Here is a 19,197-nt window from a genome sequence, read left to right as displayed (position 1 = left end):
CTAGAAATGGTTGTGCGTGAAAATCCCAGTAACTGAGCAGATTGGGAAATACTCAGTACCGGCCACCAACAACCATGCCACGCTCAAAATTGCTTAAATCACCTTTCTTTCCCATTCTGACATTCAGTTTGGAGTTCAGGAGATTGTCTTGACCAGGACCACACCCCTAAATGCATTGAAGCAACTGCCATGTGATTGGTTGATTAGATAATTGCATTAATGAGAAATTGAACAGGTGTTCCTAATAATCCTTTAGGTGAGTGTATAATGTATTTAGACTTGCTTTCAAAGAATATATATATGTTTAATAATTCAGTGAATGTCATTTAGAGGTATTTTTAAAAGTCGTCTTGGTCCTCTTTGTTGTTGTATTCACGTTTAATACAACCTTTTAAGTTGAGGCACAAGATGTATAGTTAGTTAAGAGCCAGTGAGTAATCCTTGCAATAATCGACGAATAGTTGAATAAGTGTTCTAATAATCGTTAGATTAGTCAATTATCAAAATAATTGTTGCAGTCGTTAAGCGTTTTTTGTTGTGTGAATTGTGATTCAAAACATGATATATAGTGGGGTTTTACTCGTTTGTTCTCAAAAACCTCCATTGACTTGCATAACGGCTCGAGCCTCGTATGCAAAGACCATGATGCGCTGTGTTTGTTTGTGGGCTGGATATGTCAGTTAAGTCATCATTCGGTTTTAAAGTCAGTGGAAAAGCAGTTGGACTCTGTATTGAGAATGCTCCTCAAATTTCTGTACCAGTTTCACACTCTAGCAGCATAATGGACAGGGGCAATGTGTTTCTGTGGGCTACGATGTGAAGTAAAGCCTACTGGCTATTTAAAAAAAAAATTAAATACATGAATTGTTCAACAAGTCAAGCCCCATTTTACAGTAGGAAATATGTTAACAGGCCAAAGGAAACTGCTGTTCAAGGCACTTCACTGGGACTTTAAACTTTGCCGGTTTATGTGGCTTTAATAGTAAATATAATCGTCTGATCAGAAAATTCGAAAAGCAAATACATACACATGCAAGAGAACTTCACTAATCCTCTTCAGTGTGTCTGAAATCAATTTGCAAGGACACAGATGAGAAGCACATATCTGAAACTTAGGTTTATACATGTACTCCACTAAAATAATTGAGAATTGTGCTTGAAATGTTGCGGTTGTGCTTAGATTGAATTTCAGCTGCATCGGAATGAAACAGCATGCTGGTTTTAGTTGCATATTCTTTTTCTTATTATTTTGCAGTTTATTATTGCGCAGTAACACACTGACATAGTAATTAATGTATGTTGTCATGGAATCCCCTCGAAATCCAAATACAAGTGGTCAAAGGAGATGCATTTAAGCGACCAGTTGTAAACAATGATGTTTCGCCTGACCACATGTGATCAGATCACCCAAGACTCATCTTAATACCAAGTGTAAACGGGGTTGTAGTCATTGAAAAGAACTGCATTATATATTTGGATAACTTCTGGAATCTAATGAATGGAAGCATATGACTGGCTTTATTCAATATGCAATGTAATATGCAAAATGGCAATGCATTTCTCTATTTGAATTTACATTTTCATACACATGTGCAACATTTGGGGCAAAATGAAAATTCTAATCCAATTATAAAATTAGCATTTGCCATTTCCTACCCTAGTTTTAACATTTTAATTAAACATTAATTTGAATGCATTATGACTTGCAAAAATTAAAATGTATTACTTAAACTGAATTCATACGTTTGGTATATTTGTGCAGCAATTGTAGCAAAATACAAATTTGAGATGTAAGTTTCCTTCAATGCATTAACACACAATTAAGAAAATCTCAATTTGCATTTTTATTAATGCCTCTGGGTGAATGTAGCAAAATTCATTTGATAATGCATTCCAAGCTGATTGCATTAACATGATCATCATGCCCTCATCCTGTTAATATACATTTGAAAATGTATTCCGAAGCCTTTGCATTAACATTTGTCATGTTCCCACTGCCAGTGTGGCTTTTAAAATGCATTCAAGCCAATTGCATTATGTTCAACTCTCCACCTGTCAGTCATTACATTAAGGCGGGGCCAGAATCTCGCCAACCAATAGCATTGGTTTGGAGTATGACAACACATGGGCCTGGTTTGTTCAGGAAGTCAAGGACAAGGAGTATGCGCATTTCATAAGCTCCACGGCAAAGCGCAAACTTTAGAAGTAGACATGATCAGCGGAATAAGTCTCACTGCAACTTCAGGTTTGTGTCATTTTCAAATTTTTAAACCAGAACATTGTCACATTTTAAAATGTTAAATGTTGAAAATGGCTCTTTTATTTTTTTGTGGTAGTGCTAGTCACCGCTAGCGTTCTAGAGTATCTTGGTGTTCAAGCATCTGTCACTGTTAGGGAGTTGAACATGTTAATGCAATTGACTCTAATTTTTTTGTAATTAACATTTTTAATTGATTCAAAGACAATAATACAACGGAGAAAAACACAACATATACACACCATATCATCGTTTAACTTTTAACCCTCACTAATATCCCTCCCCAAACACCAACCCCAAAACACACACCAAAAAAAAAAGAAAAGAATACAAAATGGCATAATAAACATGCATGATTAAACTAAACTTATCTCTCCACATCCCTTCCCCTAGAGTCCCCCAAAACTGCCAAATACCTACCCCCACTTCCTGAAAAACAAGTCCCCCAGCCTTCTATCTGTCATCTCAAAAGCCGCCACCCTCCCCATCTCCGCACACCACTCCGGGAATAGTAGCGCTCCATCTGACTTCCAACCCCTTAAAATCATTTGTCTGCCAATCATCATGCTAGTCAGAACCAATTTTTTTATATATTTGTTCCCCAAATTTATATAACTGCCCCAGAGCCCAAAATACACAGTTCTCAAAAAGATCATTTAAATAAATGTCAGAATTAAATACTCTGGCCACTCTTGTCCAAATCATGTGCAAATGTGAGATAACAGGGTGTGACTTGGCGAAATAGGGGCAAGGATTTTCTGTTCAGTAGAAACCAGGGAGGGGCTCTTTCTAGTGGAAGCTACCAATGAGCCAAATGCCTGAGACCGAACGCATACTACTAATAAAACAAAATCTTGGGTTAGGTAATTGTAATTTACCTACCATGTAATTTGTTGAAATGTAGTCTGGGACGTTTACCATTCCAAATTAAGGAATTCGCTATGCTATCAATTGCTAGGGAATGACTGTAACAGGTAGATACATTTTGGAATACAAATCATTTTAATAACATTTAACCTTCCCAATCGTCGATAAATGTAACGAAGCCCACCTGTCCACATTGCTCAAATCTTTTTATTAAAGGGTCAAAATTATTTCTAACATTTTAAATCAGAAAAATGTTCTGGGAATAAAATACCCAAATACTTATTGCCATGTTTGGGTCACTGGAAGGTGAAAGGCTGGAAGGCCCTTACTGGACAGTACACTGTCAGAGCCAAAGCTTGACTTTGTATCCTGAGAACTTGGAAAAGGAATTAATAATTCTACGGAGGCAAGGCATAGATCTGGTAGAGTCAAGAGACAAATAATAAAATATTATCTGTGTAAAGCAGAAGCTTATGCACCACACCTCCCGCCATAATATATTGCTAATGGTTTCCGGCAATACAGAACAATAATGGGCTAAGAGGGCAACACTGCCGAGTGCCCCTATTCAGAGTAAAATAATCTGAAATTAATCATTTTGTTTGTACCGCTGCTACAGGGTGTCTATAAAGTAACTTAATCCAACCAATAAATGTACTCCCGAACCCATACATTCCAAAATCTTAAAAAGATAATCCCATTCTACCATATCAAATGCATTTTTGGTGTCAAGTGAGATAGCAGCGACCGGAGACTGATCATTCGCTACTGACCACATGATATTGTTGAAATGCCTAATGTTATCAGAAGAGCTATGGCCATGAATAAACCCCACCTGATCTATATGTATAAGAGATGTCATAACTTAATCTTTTAGCCAGAATATATGACAATTTTTATATCTAGTTGGATCAGGGAAATTAGATGGTAACTTTTACACGTGCTTGGATCTTGGTCTTTTTTAATAATCAGACTGATCTTAGATTGTGTCATGGTTGGCAGAAGCTTTCCATTCTTTAATGATTCCATATAAACTTCTAACAAAACAGAGCCAGTTCTGTAGCATCAGATCTAAAAAAATTCAGCAGCAAAACCATCTAGCCCAGGAGCCTTGCCAGTAGACAGGGCCTTAATTAGTTTATCTCTGAATCCAGAGAATTTTTTTGCTCAGTCATCAATTTAGGTAGTCCTTATGGTTCCACACATTTTCTAATATTTTTATCAGTAGACATGGAACTATAAAGATCAAGATAGAATTCTTTAACATTATTAATATCAATGGCAGAGGTAAACATTTTAGCAATGGTAGAAAAAGACTCTTTCTGCTTTATATATCTATCCAAAAGCTTCCCTGCTTTTCCCCTCATTTCAAAGTATGACTGTCTTCCCATGAATAACCAAAACTCCACTTTCTGAGAAAAAATTGTATTCTATATGTCAATTCCCTGAGGCCATCAGGCACTTTTTTTACTATTCCCTTCCAGCTCCACGAGTTCTCGTGCTTTGGATCCGACCCCTAAGAACCGCCTTAAGTGCCTCTCAAACCACGCCCAAAGAGGATACTGAGGACCAGTTGGTCTCCATATAAACATTAATTTCAGTCTTTAAATATTTGTTGGAAATCAGTATTTTGTAGCGGGATATATTAAAGTGCCATTTCTTTTTCTCCATATAAGCATCGCTTGACAATTGACGCTGAATTTCTGAGACTATAAAGGGTCTACTTTTATTTGTGTACACTCACAATAACATCAAAACCTTGTGCTTTTGTAAAATAAAGAAAATAATAAGGGTGACCTATCAGACGTCTCTGTCTCCATGAGGATATTTCTGAAAAACGTCACAAAATGAACTGAAACTCCACTAAATACTTATCATACAAACATGAAAGATATGTCTAAAGAAAACTCTACCTTTAAATAAAACTATTCAAATTTAAAACAAATATTCTCCTGCAATGTAATCTGTATGAAACAAAGCGATGTACAGTTTCCCTGGCTCAGCTCATTATAGCTAATGTGATCACACCCACCAGCAGAGCGCGCCATTCATAAGGTAATGTGCTGAGGCGGTCAATGCAAATGGTACACGCCCCCGACAGTGAGGTTTGATGTAAACACAATTCATTCACTTTATTGCGTGTTTGTAAGGATACACAGGCGAGGAAACTCCTGAATAGTAAGGAAGAGTTAACATTTTCCTCAGAAGAAGAGCGGGACTCTGAACGGGACGATGAACGTTTGTATTTTGAAGAGAGATTGATCCAGCCTAGGATACAATTTCGGACGAGTAAGTCATTTAGTTTTCATTAGTAGACATGCTATTTTATATAAACACATACATATTTTACTTGTGGGACAATTTCCAGACTTGCCAGCCAGGATTCAGATTATTGAAATTTGAAATATGTCCTAATAAGCAAATTTTAGTTACATTTTAAATGCTGTTTTGGCTAAGGCAGGTATTTAAATGCTGTATGATATAAATATGATATGTAATATGATATAAAATGATATGAATGTTTAGAACATATTTTATCTAGTGTTTATGCTGCCTCATTATAATCAGTGCTTGTGCTTGCAAATATCTGTTCAGGTCTAAATGAGTAAAATGCACTTTAAAATCACCATCTTATAATAATGCCCATTACAGAAAATCCCCATCTTATAATAATTTCTGAAGGATCATGTGACACTGAAGACTGCAGTAATGATGCTTAAAATTCAGCTTTGATCACAAATTGCATTTTACAATATATTCAAATAGAAAACTGTTCTTTTAAATTGTAAAACATTTTTTTTACTGTATTTTGGATCAAATAAATGCATTCTTGGTGAGCAGAAGAGACTTCTTCTAAAACTTTTATACGGTAGTGTAGGTCTAAAACTTTTATACGGTAGTGTACTTTTAACTTTTACTTTTTAACTTAAAACTTGATTTTGATAATTAAGTCTCCTCACATTCATTCTCTTTCTGTCACATTCCTCATTGATAGGCCCAGGGGAGGGGTATTTTGTCGCCTCAGGTTTGAATCACCTCAATATTCTTGATAGTTCACGCCTCCTCGCATATGACCTTTCTAACACTAAAATTGTCTTACAAAAGTTAAATTAGTATATTGTTTTGTATGAATGAGTGATCAGGATGGTTTTCACATCATTTTGTAGCAAAAACTCTAGGCTACAAGATCCAGTTCTCAAAAGTATTGTGGACAAATGTTTAGTATGTGTTACATGGCCTTATTTCAATGACTTAAAATTTTAGTTTTTTCAAAAACCATGCATAAATGTTATTTTCTCAAAAATACAAACATGTACACACATGTTGCCCACATGTTATTGTAGCCCAGTTTGTGTTGAATACAGTGTTATCAGACTTTAGCCATTAATGTGTTTTTAAGCAACTGTAAATAGCATAAATATCAAGGCATGCCAAAACTTCTCCAGGGCCCAAAATACCCTCAGACCCCAGAGGGATAAGCCAGCAATATGCTTCCATACTTCCATCCGTATTGTGTTAACTATTTATAGACATGTGCTGCTTTAACTTAGAATCACTCCTCATGACCCACAGAGGTAGAAAATAAGGCCAAGAAAAGCCCTAATGAAGAAATTAAGGTCAACGATGATGATTTTGCCTCCCAAAGCTCCCCTGGAGAGCCTCCACAGGTAAGTTGAAAGAACAGAACCTTGTTTGAATGCCAATATACAGTGCATGCATCAAGTATTCAGACCCCTTTTTTCACATTTTGTTTTGTTGCAGCCTAATGGTAAAATTGCTTTAAATTATTATTATTTCTTTCACATCAATCTACAAACCCATAATGACCAAATAACTGATTTTTGATAACTTAGCAAATTTATTAAAAAGAAAAAACTGAAATATCACATTGTGTCGTATTCAGACCCTTTGCTATGAAACTTGAAATTTAGCTCAGGTGCATCCTATTTCTCTGGATAATCTTTGAAATGATTCTACACTTTGATTTGAGTCCACCTGTGGCAAATTCAATTGATTGGACATGATTTGGAAAGGCACACACCTCTCTATATAAGGTCTCACAGCTGAAAATGCATAGCAGAGCATAAACCAAGCTGAGGTCAAAGGAACTGCCTGCAGAGCTCCGAGATAAGGCTGCATTGAAGGTTCTTAAGAGCACAGTGGCCTCCATAATTCTTAATTGGAAGAAGTTTGGAACAACCACGACTCTTCCTAGAGCTGGCCGCCCGGCCAAACTGAGCAATCGGTGGTCACCTCTCTTTGGTAAGAGAGGTGACCAATAACCCAATGGTCAATCTGGTTGAGTCCACATCTGGAGGAAGCCAGGCACCGTTCATCACCTGTGCAATACCAACCCAACAGTGAAGCATGGTGGTGGTATCACCATGCTGTGGGGGTGATTTTCAGCAGCAGGGACTGGTCAGTGTTGAAGGAAAGCTGAATGCAGCAAAATACAGAGATATCCTTAATGAAAACCTGGTCCAGAATGCTCAGGACCTCAGACTGGGCCGAAGGTTCACCTTCCAACAAGACAATGACCCTAAGCACACAGACAAGACCAACGCAAGAGTGGCTTAGGGACAACTCTGTGAATGTTCTGGAATGGCCCAACCAGAGCCCGGACTTGAACCCAATTGAATATCTCTGGAGACACCTGAAAATGGCTGGCCACCCACGGTCCCCATCCAACCTGACAGAGCTTGAAAGAATCTGCAGAGAAGAATGGCAGAAAATCCCCAAATCCAGATGTGCAAAGCTAGTCACATCATACCCAAAAAGACTTGAGGCTGTAATCATTGCCAAAGGTGCTTCAACTACAGTTGAAGTCAGAAGTTTACATACATTTTTTACACTTTTATTTTTTTTATCAAGTCAATAGAACTCATTTTTCAACCACTCCACAGATTTAATATTAGCAAACTAGAGTTTTGGCAAGTAGTTTAGAATATCAACTTTGTGCATGACACAAGTAATTTTTCCGACAACTGTTTACAGACAGATCGTTTCACATTTAATTGACTATATCACAATTCCAGTGGGTCAGAAGTTTACATACACCAAGTTAACTGTGCCTTTAAGCAGCTTGGAAAATTCCAGAAAATTATGTCAAGCCTTTAGACAGTAAGCCAATTAGCTTCTGATAGGAGGTGTACTGAATTGGAAGTGTACCTGTAGATGTATTTTAAGGCCTACCTTCAAACTCAGTGCCTCTGCTTGACATCATGAGAAAATAAAAAGAAATCAGCAAAGACCTCAGAAAAAAATATATAAATAATTGTGGACCTCCACAAGTCTGGTTTATCCTTGGTAGCAATTTCCAAATGCCTGAAGGTACCACATTCATCTGTACAAATAATAGAACACCAGTATAAACACCATGGGACCACGCAGCCATCATACCGCTCAGGAAGGAGACACATTCTGTCTTCTAGAGATTAACATGTTTTTGTGCAAAAAGTGTAAATCAATTCCAGAACAACCGCAAAGGACCTTGTAAAGATGCTGGAGGAAACAGGTAGACTAGTATCTTTATCCAAATTAAAACGAGTCGTATGTTGACATAACCTGAAAGGCTGCTCAGCAAAGAACTGCTCCAAAACCAAAAAAAAAAAAGCCAGACTACAGTTTGCAAGTGCACATGGGAACAAAGATCTTACTTTTTGGAGAAATATCCTCTGGTCTGATAAAACAAAAATTTAACTGTTTGGCCATAATAACCATCGTTATGTTTGGAGGAAAAAGGGTGAAGCTTGCAAGCCAAAGAACACCTTCCCAACCATGAAGCATGGGGTTGGCAGCATCATCACAAAGCTCTGACTTCAATCCGCTAGAAGATTTGTGTGCAGAACTAAAAAAGTGTGAGCGAGCAAGGAGGCCTACAAACTTGACTCAGTTACACCAGTTCTGTCTGGAGGAATGGGCCAAAATTCCAACCACTTATTGTGAGAAGATTGTGGTAGACTACCCAAAACGTTTGCCATTAAATTGTTTAACTTGGGTCAATGCTACCAAATACTAACAAAGTGTATGTAAACTTCTGACCCACTGGGAATATGACGAAATAAATATATGCTGAAATAAATAATTCTCTCTTCTATTATTCAGATTTTTCACATTCTTAAAAAAAGTAGTGATCCTAACTGACCTAAGAAAGGGAATGTTTTCTATGATTAAATGTCAGGAATTGAGTTTATATGTATTTGGCTAAGGTGTATGTAAACTTCTGACTTCAACTGCAAGTACTGAGTTAAGGGTCCGAATATGTATGTCAATGTGATATTTCAAAAAGGTTTTTGCTTTGTGATTATGGAGTGTGTATTGATATGAAAAATAAAATTATCAAAAGCATTTTAGCATAAAGCTGCAACAAAAAAATGTAATACTTAATACTTTATGAATGTGTGTGTAGTATATATATATATATATATATATATATATATATATATATATATATATATATATATATATATATATATATATATATATATATATAAGCTGAGCTCAGTTCAGTGTAATTCCTTCATATCAATACTTGTTCTATTTTTCTCAGACTTCAGAACTGATCAGGGCTCTACAGGAGCTTGAGAATGCTGCCTCGAGTGATGCTGTTCTTCGTCAGCGGATCTCTGCTTTACCCCCAGAAGTGCAGGACACTTCTCTACTGCATAAAATTACAGGTAAGAGCAACCATAAAAACCATAGTTGTGTTAACATTTCTGATATAACATTTAGATTATGCCTTGCATATGAGACTACAGGCCTGCCTTACTCTGATGTTTGACAGCAGGATTTACTTAATTACACCATCAAATTGATTCTCATGTGTCATGACTGTTCCTTTTGTGTGTCAGATAAAGAGTCGGGGGAGCGTCTCTCTCGGCTGGTGGAAGAGGCATGCATGCTTCTGGCTGACTACAGCGGACGGCTGGCGGCAGAGATCGATGACCGACGTCAGCTTATGCACACGCTTGCTTCCTTTTTGCAAAGCCAGAAAGATGGTCTGGCCCAGAATGAACAGAAACTAGAAGTGGGTAAACTTACTAACTTCACACATTCTCTCCTTTATTTTGTTTCTGCACTATTATTCCTCAGTAATCTCTGTCTAATCAGTTTTCCTTTCTCCACTTCTGTTTTTACTTTTGTGTACAGTCTAAACACTGATCATTTACCATTTGTTTAACCATTGTGCTTTTAGATTGAAATAGCCCTTTGGTCATATCAGCATGTTAATCCTATATATTTGGGTTTGCTCTTGCCATATAAGGCAGTGAAACTCAAATCTATTTTAAGCAAAGAATTTCCGCACTAAATGTCTTTTATCCTTCCATCTTTGAGCATGAGAGAACTACTGTGCAGGTAAGTATAAACAAACTTCACATATAAATTGTATGCACATAAATGTATAACTGCTTAATTGTCCAGCCTTTGCCAACAGGTACAGGAGTTCCTGTGTTTTACCTGATTTCCTCTTTACACATCAAATAAAAATAAAAGACAACAATCTCTTGAGTGTGCAATGTGTTTTACTTGCTTTCTACTTGCATTCATAAATGCACTCCATATTTAGTTAGGTAGTTAAGCAAATTAGGAAAACAATTTGGTAGCATCATAGAATAAGGATCTATACAAACTAACAATGAGCAATATCATTACAGCATTTGTTATATTTGCTTAATTTCCTAAATATTCATCTTTACATTAAAAGATCAATGTTAACATATCTTGATCTAACAATGAACAATAACATAAATATAATATAACATTAGCCAAAAAATTGATCTATTGTTTGTTAATGATACCTATACCGAATTCACAGCAACAATTTAGTGTCTGTTAACATATTACATGTTAAAAAAACAAAGTAGTATAGTAATGACTATAACAATGTTTATTTACATGCAGCTCACAAAATATATGTATATGTAGTTTATTAATTTGCATAATTACAGAAGTTTACATGCACTTAGGTTGAAGTCATTACAATTTTTTTTTATAACCACTCCACAGATTTAATATTAGCAAACTTAAGTTTTTGCAAGTAGTTTAGTACATCTACTTTGTGCATGACACTGGTAATTTTTCCAATAATTGTTTACAGACAGATCGTTACACATTTAATTGACTATATCACAATTCCAGTGGGTCAGAATTTTACATACACCAAGTTAACTGTGCCTTTAAGCAGCTTGGAAAATTCCAGAAAATTATGTCAAGTCTTTAGGCAATTCGCTTCTGATAGTCTTAATTGGAGGTGTACCTGTGGATGTATTTTAATGATGCCTTCACGTGCTATTGGAATTATCGTAAATACGAGTTCCCCACTCAGATATTGCACATGAACGACCCCTCAAGTCGTAATTATGAATGAGGAAACTGATCATTTTGATACCCGAGTTTGCGACATGGCAGAGGAGAGTACAGTTTCTGTAGTGAGTGAATGACAGGTTTTATTAGTTTTTCTAAATGCAGCACTTTTGTTGGCACTTTCTGTTTTAGCCATATTTATGTATATCGGCAACAATTTAATGCATGTTGTATTATCTTCAGCAAGCTTACTGAGTAATATGTATTATGGTCTCAAAATAAAAGTTCCTCAGAAATATTTACGAATGAATCTGGCGGCCTCCATGATTTCTGCTCTCTGAGACAACAAAGCATGTGAACACGACGTGAAAGTAATTACCACTTCAGAAGTGGGAAGTAGGATAATTCTGATGGCACATGAAGGCAGCATAAGGCCTACCTTCAAACTCAGTGCCTCTTTGCTTGACATCATGGGAAAATCAAAAGAAATCAGCAAAGACCACAGAAAAAAAAATCTCCACAAGTCTGGTTTATCCTTGGTAGCATTTTCCAAATGGCTGAAGGTACCACATTCATCTGTACAAACAATAGTACACAAGTATAAACACCATGGGACTACACAGCCATCACACCGCTCAGGAAGGAAGGAGGAAGCCACTGCTCCAAAACTGCCATACAAATTCCAGACAACAGTTTGCAAGTGCACATGGGGACAAAGATTTTTTTGGGGTGAAATTTCTTCTCGTCTGATGAAACAAAAATGTTACTGTTTTGCCATAATGACCATCGCTGTGTTTGCTGGGAAAAAAAGGTGAGGCTTGCAAGCCAAAGAACACCATCCCAACTGTTAAGCATGGTGGTGGCAGCATCATGTTGTGGGGGCGCTTTGCTGCAGGAGGGACTGGTGCACTTACAAAAATAGATGGTATCATGAGGAAGGAGAATTATGTGGATATATTGAAGCAACATCTCAAGATATCAGCCATGAAGTTAAAGCTTGTCACAAATGGGTCTTCGAAATGGAATGGACAATGACCCCAAGCATACCTACAAAGTTGTGGCAAAATGGCTTAAGGATAACAAAGTCAAGGTATTGGAGTGGCCATCACAAGCCCTGACCTCAATACGATGGAACATTTGTGGGCAGCACTGAAAAAGTGTGTGCGAGCAAAGAGGCCTACAAACCTGACTCCGTTACACCAGTTCTGTCTGAAGGAATGGGCCACAATTCCAGCAACTTATTGTGAAAAGCTTGCGGAAGGCTTCCCAAAATTTTGACTCAAGTTAAAAAATATAAAGGCAATTATACCAAATACTAACAAGTGTATATAAACTTCTGACCCATTAGGAGTGTGATGGAAAAATTAAATCTGAAATCATTCTCTACTATTATTCTGACAATTCACATTAATAAAATAGTAGTGATCCTAATGTATCCAAGACTGGGAATGTTTTCTACTATTAAATGTCAGGAATTGTGAAAAACTAAGTTTAAATGTATTTGGCCAAGGTGTATGTTGTGAAGTACACATTTATACACCCTACACATCTAGCACTATAAGTGTAACAGTAAACCTATAAAAAAGTATTGCTGTTAAAAATAAATTTTATTACATTATTAGTTTTCATTTGAACCCCTTAAAGTCTAGCTGCAGAGTCTTATGGGTTAAACATGCAGTGATGCATCCGGATCATGAATTGGGACATTCATTTATGTCCCCATTATTTTACCTCCAAACTTTGACATTTGTTGTAGCACAGGAACAGGTAGTTACATAGGAACTTTTCAGATTAATTAATAGAGATATACAATGACAGACATTTTTAATAGATGAAATATTTTATTCTTAGTTACTGATGGTTTGAACAGTCTGGAGTTAAACATTTAACTCAACAGAACATTCCGGTGCTTTATTAATTATATAATAATAAAAAATATATCTCTTTTTACTTCATTTGCATGATAGAATAGTGCTTTTTTAACATGTCAACATTTTTAGCTGATGCCAATTAAAAATAGTTTAAAATGACAGATTTTAGGAAATTTAAAGGACTTATAAGTTCACCAATGCAGAAATTCATCAAGTAACTCATGTGCTTTAGACATATAAAGTCTCTTTTGCACTGACACTTCATGTTTTCTGAGCTGTGTTAGTTGCACATTTAGATACACATAGAAATATAGCACAAAGGGAATGCTATAAACAGTGTTGGGTAATGTTACATTTTAAAGTAAGTGGTTAGAATATTGTGTTACTCCTTAAAAAAGCAACTTAATTAAAAAGTAAATTTTTATGGAAAGTAAAGTGTTACGTTACTTTTGCCTTATTTTTGCATTTCTTTCTCACAGCCACTTTCTCTTCTGCTAGGCCATGCATACCATACAAATAAGCCATGTATTGCATACTAGAGACATTACAGGTCATGCTAGCTACCGTACAACACATGTCAAAACAACATAGTAAACAAACAGATATTTAGAAAATAGGTCTTCACGTCATATTTATAATAAAGAATTATTAACATGAATATACATGATTTTTTTCCATCAACATTTTCTTGGTGACAGGAGCTTCAAGTGCACAACAATACAATACAGCAACAAGACAGAGATAATAATTATATATATATATATATATATACACACACACACACACACATACATATCTGTAGTAGAAACTACATCATATATAGATTATACAGTAAGAACATACATTATGATATATGTATATATGCATATGTATATATATATGTATATATATATATATATATACACACACACACACACACCTGTAGTGCAAATACACATCTGTTATTTACAGTGCAAGGAAATGTAATGGCAGCGGTAGGATGTGTTGGATAATTATAAAAAGACTAAACTGTGGGAAAAAACTGTTCCTGTGCTTGATGGTTCTGGTGCTTATAGTTCTGTAGCATCTGCCAGAAGGCAATAGTTCAAAAAGGTAGTGGGCAGGGCGAGTCGGGCCCAGAGTGATATTTCCAGCCTTTTTCCTCTCTCTGGAAGTTTACAGTTCTTGAAGGGAGAGCAGGGGGAAACCAATAATCCTCTCAACAATCCTAACTGTCCTTTGTAGCAGTCTGATATCCGATTTTGAAGCTGCACCAAACCAGAGAGTTACTGAAGTGCAGAGGACAGACTCAATGACTGCTGAGTAGAACTGTTTCAGCAGCGCCTGTGGCAGGTTCAACTTCCTCAACTGGTGAAGGAAGTACAACCTCTGCTGGGCCTTTTTCACAATGGAGTCAATGTGGCTCTCCCTCTCCAGGTCCTGTGAGATGGCTGTGCCCAGGAATCTGAATGACTCCACTGCTGTTTTGAATGCTGAGGGGTCAATACTTGGGTGTTCCTCCTAAAGTCCACAATAATCTCCACTGTTTTGAGCATGTCCAGCTCCAGGTTTTTTTGACTGCACCAGACGGCCAGCTGTTCAACTTTCCTTCTGTATGCAGACTCATCGTCATCCTGGATGAGGCCGATGACCTTAGTGACATCTGCATACTTCAGGAGATTGACAGAGGTGTCCTTTTCAGTGCAGTCATTTGTATACAGGGAGAAGAGTAGTGGGGAGAGCACACATCCTTGGGGTGCACCAGTGCTGATTGTATTGTGCTGGAAGTGAATTTCCCCATTCTCACTAGATGCTGCCTATCTGTCAGAAAGCTGTTAATCCACTGACAGATAGATGTGGGAACAGAGAGTTGGTGTATTTTAGTCTGGAGAATAGCTGGGATGATGGTGTTGAATCCCAAACTGAAGTCCACAAAAAGGACACTTGCCCCTGGTCTGTCCAGATGTTGCAGGATATGATGCAATCTCATGTTGACTGCATCATCCACAGACCTGTTTGGTCGATATGCAAATTGAAAATGAGCTAGTAAAGGTCCAGTTATGTCCTTCAGGTGGGCCAACACCAGTCCCTCAAATGATTTCATGACCACAAACATCATGGGTCTGTAATCATTAAGTCCTGTGATTTTGGCCTTCTTTGGGACAGGAATGATGATTGAGCATTTACAGCAGCATGAGACTTCACACTGCTCCAGTGATCTATTGAAGATCAGTGTGAAGATGGGGGCCAGCTGGTTAGCACAGAATTTTAGATAAGCTGGTGAAACGAAGTCTGGTCCCTGTGCTTTCCTTGTCTTTGTTTTCGGAAGACACGGCACACCTCTTCTTCACAGATTTTTAAGTGCAGGTTGACTTGCAGGAGGTTTGGCGTTTGTGTGAATTGAAGATCAGAGTGTGGGTGGGGTGTGAGATTGGGCGTTTCAAATCCACAGTAGAACACATTCAAGTCATCAGCCAGTTGTTGGTTCCCTATAGTGTTGGGGCGGGAGTCCCGTAGTTAGTAAGTTGTTTCAGGCCACTCCTCACTCATGCTGTGTCGTTAGCTGAAGACTTGTTTTCAGCTAACAAAAACATCCATTCAGCTTATCAGAATAGTTTCTTTTAGCCACTCTGATTTCCTTATTCAGTGTGTTTCTGGCCTGATTGTATCCCAACCTCTGTAACCATCCTCTTTGGCCTGATGAAGTTGCAAGAGTTCTGCTGTAAACCACGTTTTGTCATTGTTGTATGTTATATAATTCATAGTAGGAATGCACATATCCTCATAGAAACTGTTATATAATGTAACAGTATCTATGAGCTCATCCAGATTTGTGTCAATAACTTCAAAAACACTCCAATCAGTTCAGTCAAAGTAGGCTTGTAGTTCACACTCTGCTTCATTGGTCCTTTTCTTTACAGTCTTTACTACAGGTTTAGCAGATTTTAGTTTCTGCCTCTAGGTTGGAAGAAGATGAACCAGATAATGCTTAGAGAGTCCCAAATCTGCTCTAGTGATAGAGCAATATGCATCCTTTATTGTTGTGTAGTAATGATCCAGTATATTTCGGTCTCTGGTTAGGCATATAATGGGCTGTTTGTATTTGGGCAGTTCATGTGTGAGGTTTGCTTTGTTAAAATCCCAAAGAATAACAATAACTGAGTCCGGGTATTGTTGTTCCGTGTCTGTGATTTGATCAGCCAGCTGTTGCAGCGCTGCATTCACACACGTGTGTGGCGGAATATAAACACTCACCAGAATAAGCGAAGACAGCTCCTGTGGTGAGTAGAAAGGCTTAAAGTTAATAAAGAGCACTTCAAAATCAGGACAGCACATCTTCTTTAACGTTGTTACATCTGTATACCAACTTTCATTGATGTAAAAGCATGTTCCACCATCTCTTGTTTTACCTGTTAAATCCACGATGCATTCCGCTCTGAACAGCTGTGTGGCGGAATGGCTTCACTCAGCCAGGTTTCTGTGAAGCACAAGGCAGCAGAGGTTGAAAGGTCCTTGTTTCTATAGGTGAGGAGATGTAGTTTGTCCATTTTGTTAGGAAGATTCACTAGATTAACATTTGGCAGGCCTGTTTGAAAGCCGCGCAAACAGAGCCTGACCAACACGCCAACTCGTCTCCCTCGCCTGCACCTCTTGAACAGAACAGCTGCGCCTCCTAATAAAATGTCCAGAAAAGTGTCTGAATAGTCAAAAACCGGGAAAGGTTGTCTGGTATGTGCTGCCAAATGTTCAGCAGTGTGTCCCTGGTGAAACTGATTGGAAAAAGATAACTAAACACCAGACAACCTAACAAAAACAACAGAAGAATTGGAACACTCTGCCAAACGCGGCACCATCTTGCTTGTTATGTCTGTATCTTAAAGGTGATTTGCACTTTTATCTGCAAGGTTGGACTTCCTTTGTACATCCATTAGCTTTTGGGTGCTAGAGCTTCTTGGTTGGTCTTTCCAATTCCTCCCATTCATTTAAACAAGTGAATCGTCTCTTCTAAATAGTTTCTGGCCTCACACTATAGAAATACAACGCCCATCAAGCACTATGTCTCCTCCCCAAAGTTTGCAAACTTTTACTCCCGATTTCTAGCAATACAGGGAAAATAGAAGTGTATAAAAGCACTTTTAAATATTAGTTAACTGGATATAGTAAACTCCAGAAAGAGTTTGTTTTTCTTTTTTGCTACTCTTAAAGAGCCTCTTCTCTAAAAAATAAAAATAATATTTCAAATAAAAAATTAGGAAAAGTTTGTACTTGAAACATGGAAAACCATACATTTTTGTTATGTTAATATACTTCTGGGAATATTTGCACATGCACAACAAGTAAATTCTCGGACTCTAAATGGGGTTCTTTGCATGTTTGTTTCAGGAATACAAGCGTAAACTGGTACGGGTGTCCCTGGTACGGAAAGAGCTGCGGTCTCGTCTCAGCAACCTCCCGGATCTCTCCCGGCTTCCAAATGTCACTGGTGGCCACGTCCGCCTGCCCTCTTCCGGCAATCTTTACAGCCCCTCCGATTGAACTGAACTCTTATCTCTCAGATCTCTCACCCGATAATCAGTCTCCAATCTTGCTTTACTCTTGAGTGTCCCATGATCTGGAATCTGATATCACTTGTCCACTAAGCCATTAGTGCATGTTTAAATGATGAGTATCATCCTTGTGTTATATTGCCCCGCTTCAATTCAGACAAGATCATCTCCTGAACCATTTTGCGTGACAGCAATTTGGCTTATCTTTATAGACCCCCTTATCAATTGTTTTGCTCTTGAAACTTATGTAGAATTACACAAGATACAATATTTGAAAATGTTCAAGTACTTCTCGTACTCACCAGTTGTCCACCTACAGTTGTTTTATTTTAGTCTGAATTACACAAATGTAAGTTACAGTGTATGACAGTTTGATTAGATATCTTTCTCCAGCTTAAACTCCTCTTCAATAACTATATCGTATCACAGGTACCCACATTTGTGATTGTTATTTTTGTATTTTTGCAGTGAACATTACTTTCAGTATCTGATAATCAGCTGCAGTATTTTAGTATGGCAATCATACCAACAAGTTTTTTTTTTTTCAATCTGAAAGTTACATGAGTATATTTTTAATCTTGAGTGCTTTGCAGGTAGCAATAGTACAAATTATGCACATTTTAATCACTTTGAATTTAATTGGAATTATGAGATCATGACCAAGATTGTGTCAATTCTGAAAAATGTCAGATGCCTCAAAAGATTAATGGTCCCCAACATGTTTCCCTTGCTGTATTTTCAACATTTGAAAATAAGACCTCAAGCATCAATTGATCTTAAAGTATCAAATAAGTACTTTGAACTTTAATCCTAGCCCCATTTCATCTGCAGACACATGCTTTTATTGAAATTATTTAATTGTTTCCTGTTACTATGGATTTGATTGTTTGAAGCATTCGTGTTTGTGTGCATTTTACTGTATGATTGCTCCCTTGTTGGTTAACTGCATTGGACTATAAGTTACAACTAATTGCCTGTGAATCCACAACTTTTAACTTATTCAGTTGCCAGTGTACATTTTAACATCAGCCTTTGTAAATTGTGTGTTGCTCTGAGCCAAATAAAGTTAATGCAGAGAATCAAAACAAATTCTTCACCGATTTCTTTTCTTAGATTGTAATGAATATGAATGGGCATTTACATTGTACAGATTATAATCCAAGCCCGGATTGTTTCAAGGCATATATGGGCATTTTGTTGTGATTGTTTTGTCTCCTAAAAGCAAACCAAACTTGTGTGACGATTGGGGCGGGTCCGAGCTATGCTGGGCAGAGTGAGGCCGGGGGAGAGGAGTGGAGAATTAGTTCCACCTGTGCTCCACACCTGTCTTGGGTGTACTTAAGGAGAGGAGACAGCTGCAGGCAGGATTTTT

At 37.4% G+C, this 19,197-nt stretch overlaps 1 protein-coding gene across 1 annotated transcript in view; it reads left to right on the top strand.

The window, feature by feature from the left end:
* LOC127650542 (regulation of nuclear pre-mRNA domain-containing protein 1A-like) overlaps positions 1–18,896 on the top strand; it is a 33,655-nt gene extending 14,759 nt beyond the window's left edge. The window contains exons 4-7 of the mRNA XM_052136012.1: positions 6,698–6,792; positions 9,675–9,801; positions 9,976–10,151; positions 17,662–18,896. Of these exons, the coding sequence (XP_051991972.1) occupies positions 6,698–6,792; positions 9,675–9,801; positions 9,976–10,151; positions 17,662–17,814 (551 nt within the window). The 3' untranslated portion in view covers positions 17,815–18,896. The remainder of the gene's footprint in view (positions 1–6,697; positions 6,793–9,674; positions 9,802–9,975; positions 10,152–17,661) is intronic.
* The last annotated feature ends 301 nt before the right edge of the window (positions 18,897–19,197 follow it).

This window comes from Xyrauchen texanus, chromosome 10, assembly GCF_025860055.1.
Source record: "Xyrauchen texanus isolate HMW12.3.18 chromosome 10, RBS_HiC_50CHRs, whole genome shotgun sequence".
NCBI lineage: Eukaryota > Metazoa > Chordata > Actinopteri > Cypriniformes > Catostomidae > Xyrauchen > Xyrauchen texanus.
This window is presented reverse-complemented; position numbering and strand designations above follow the sequence as displayed.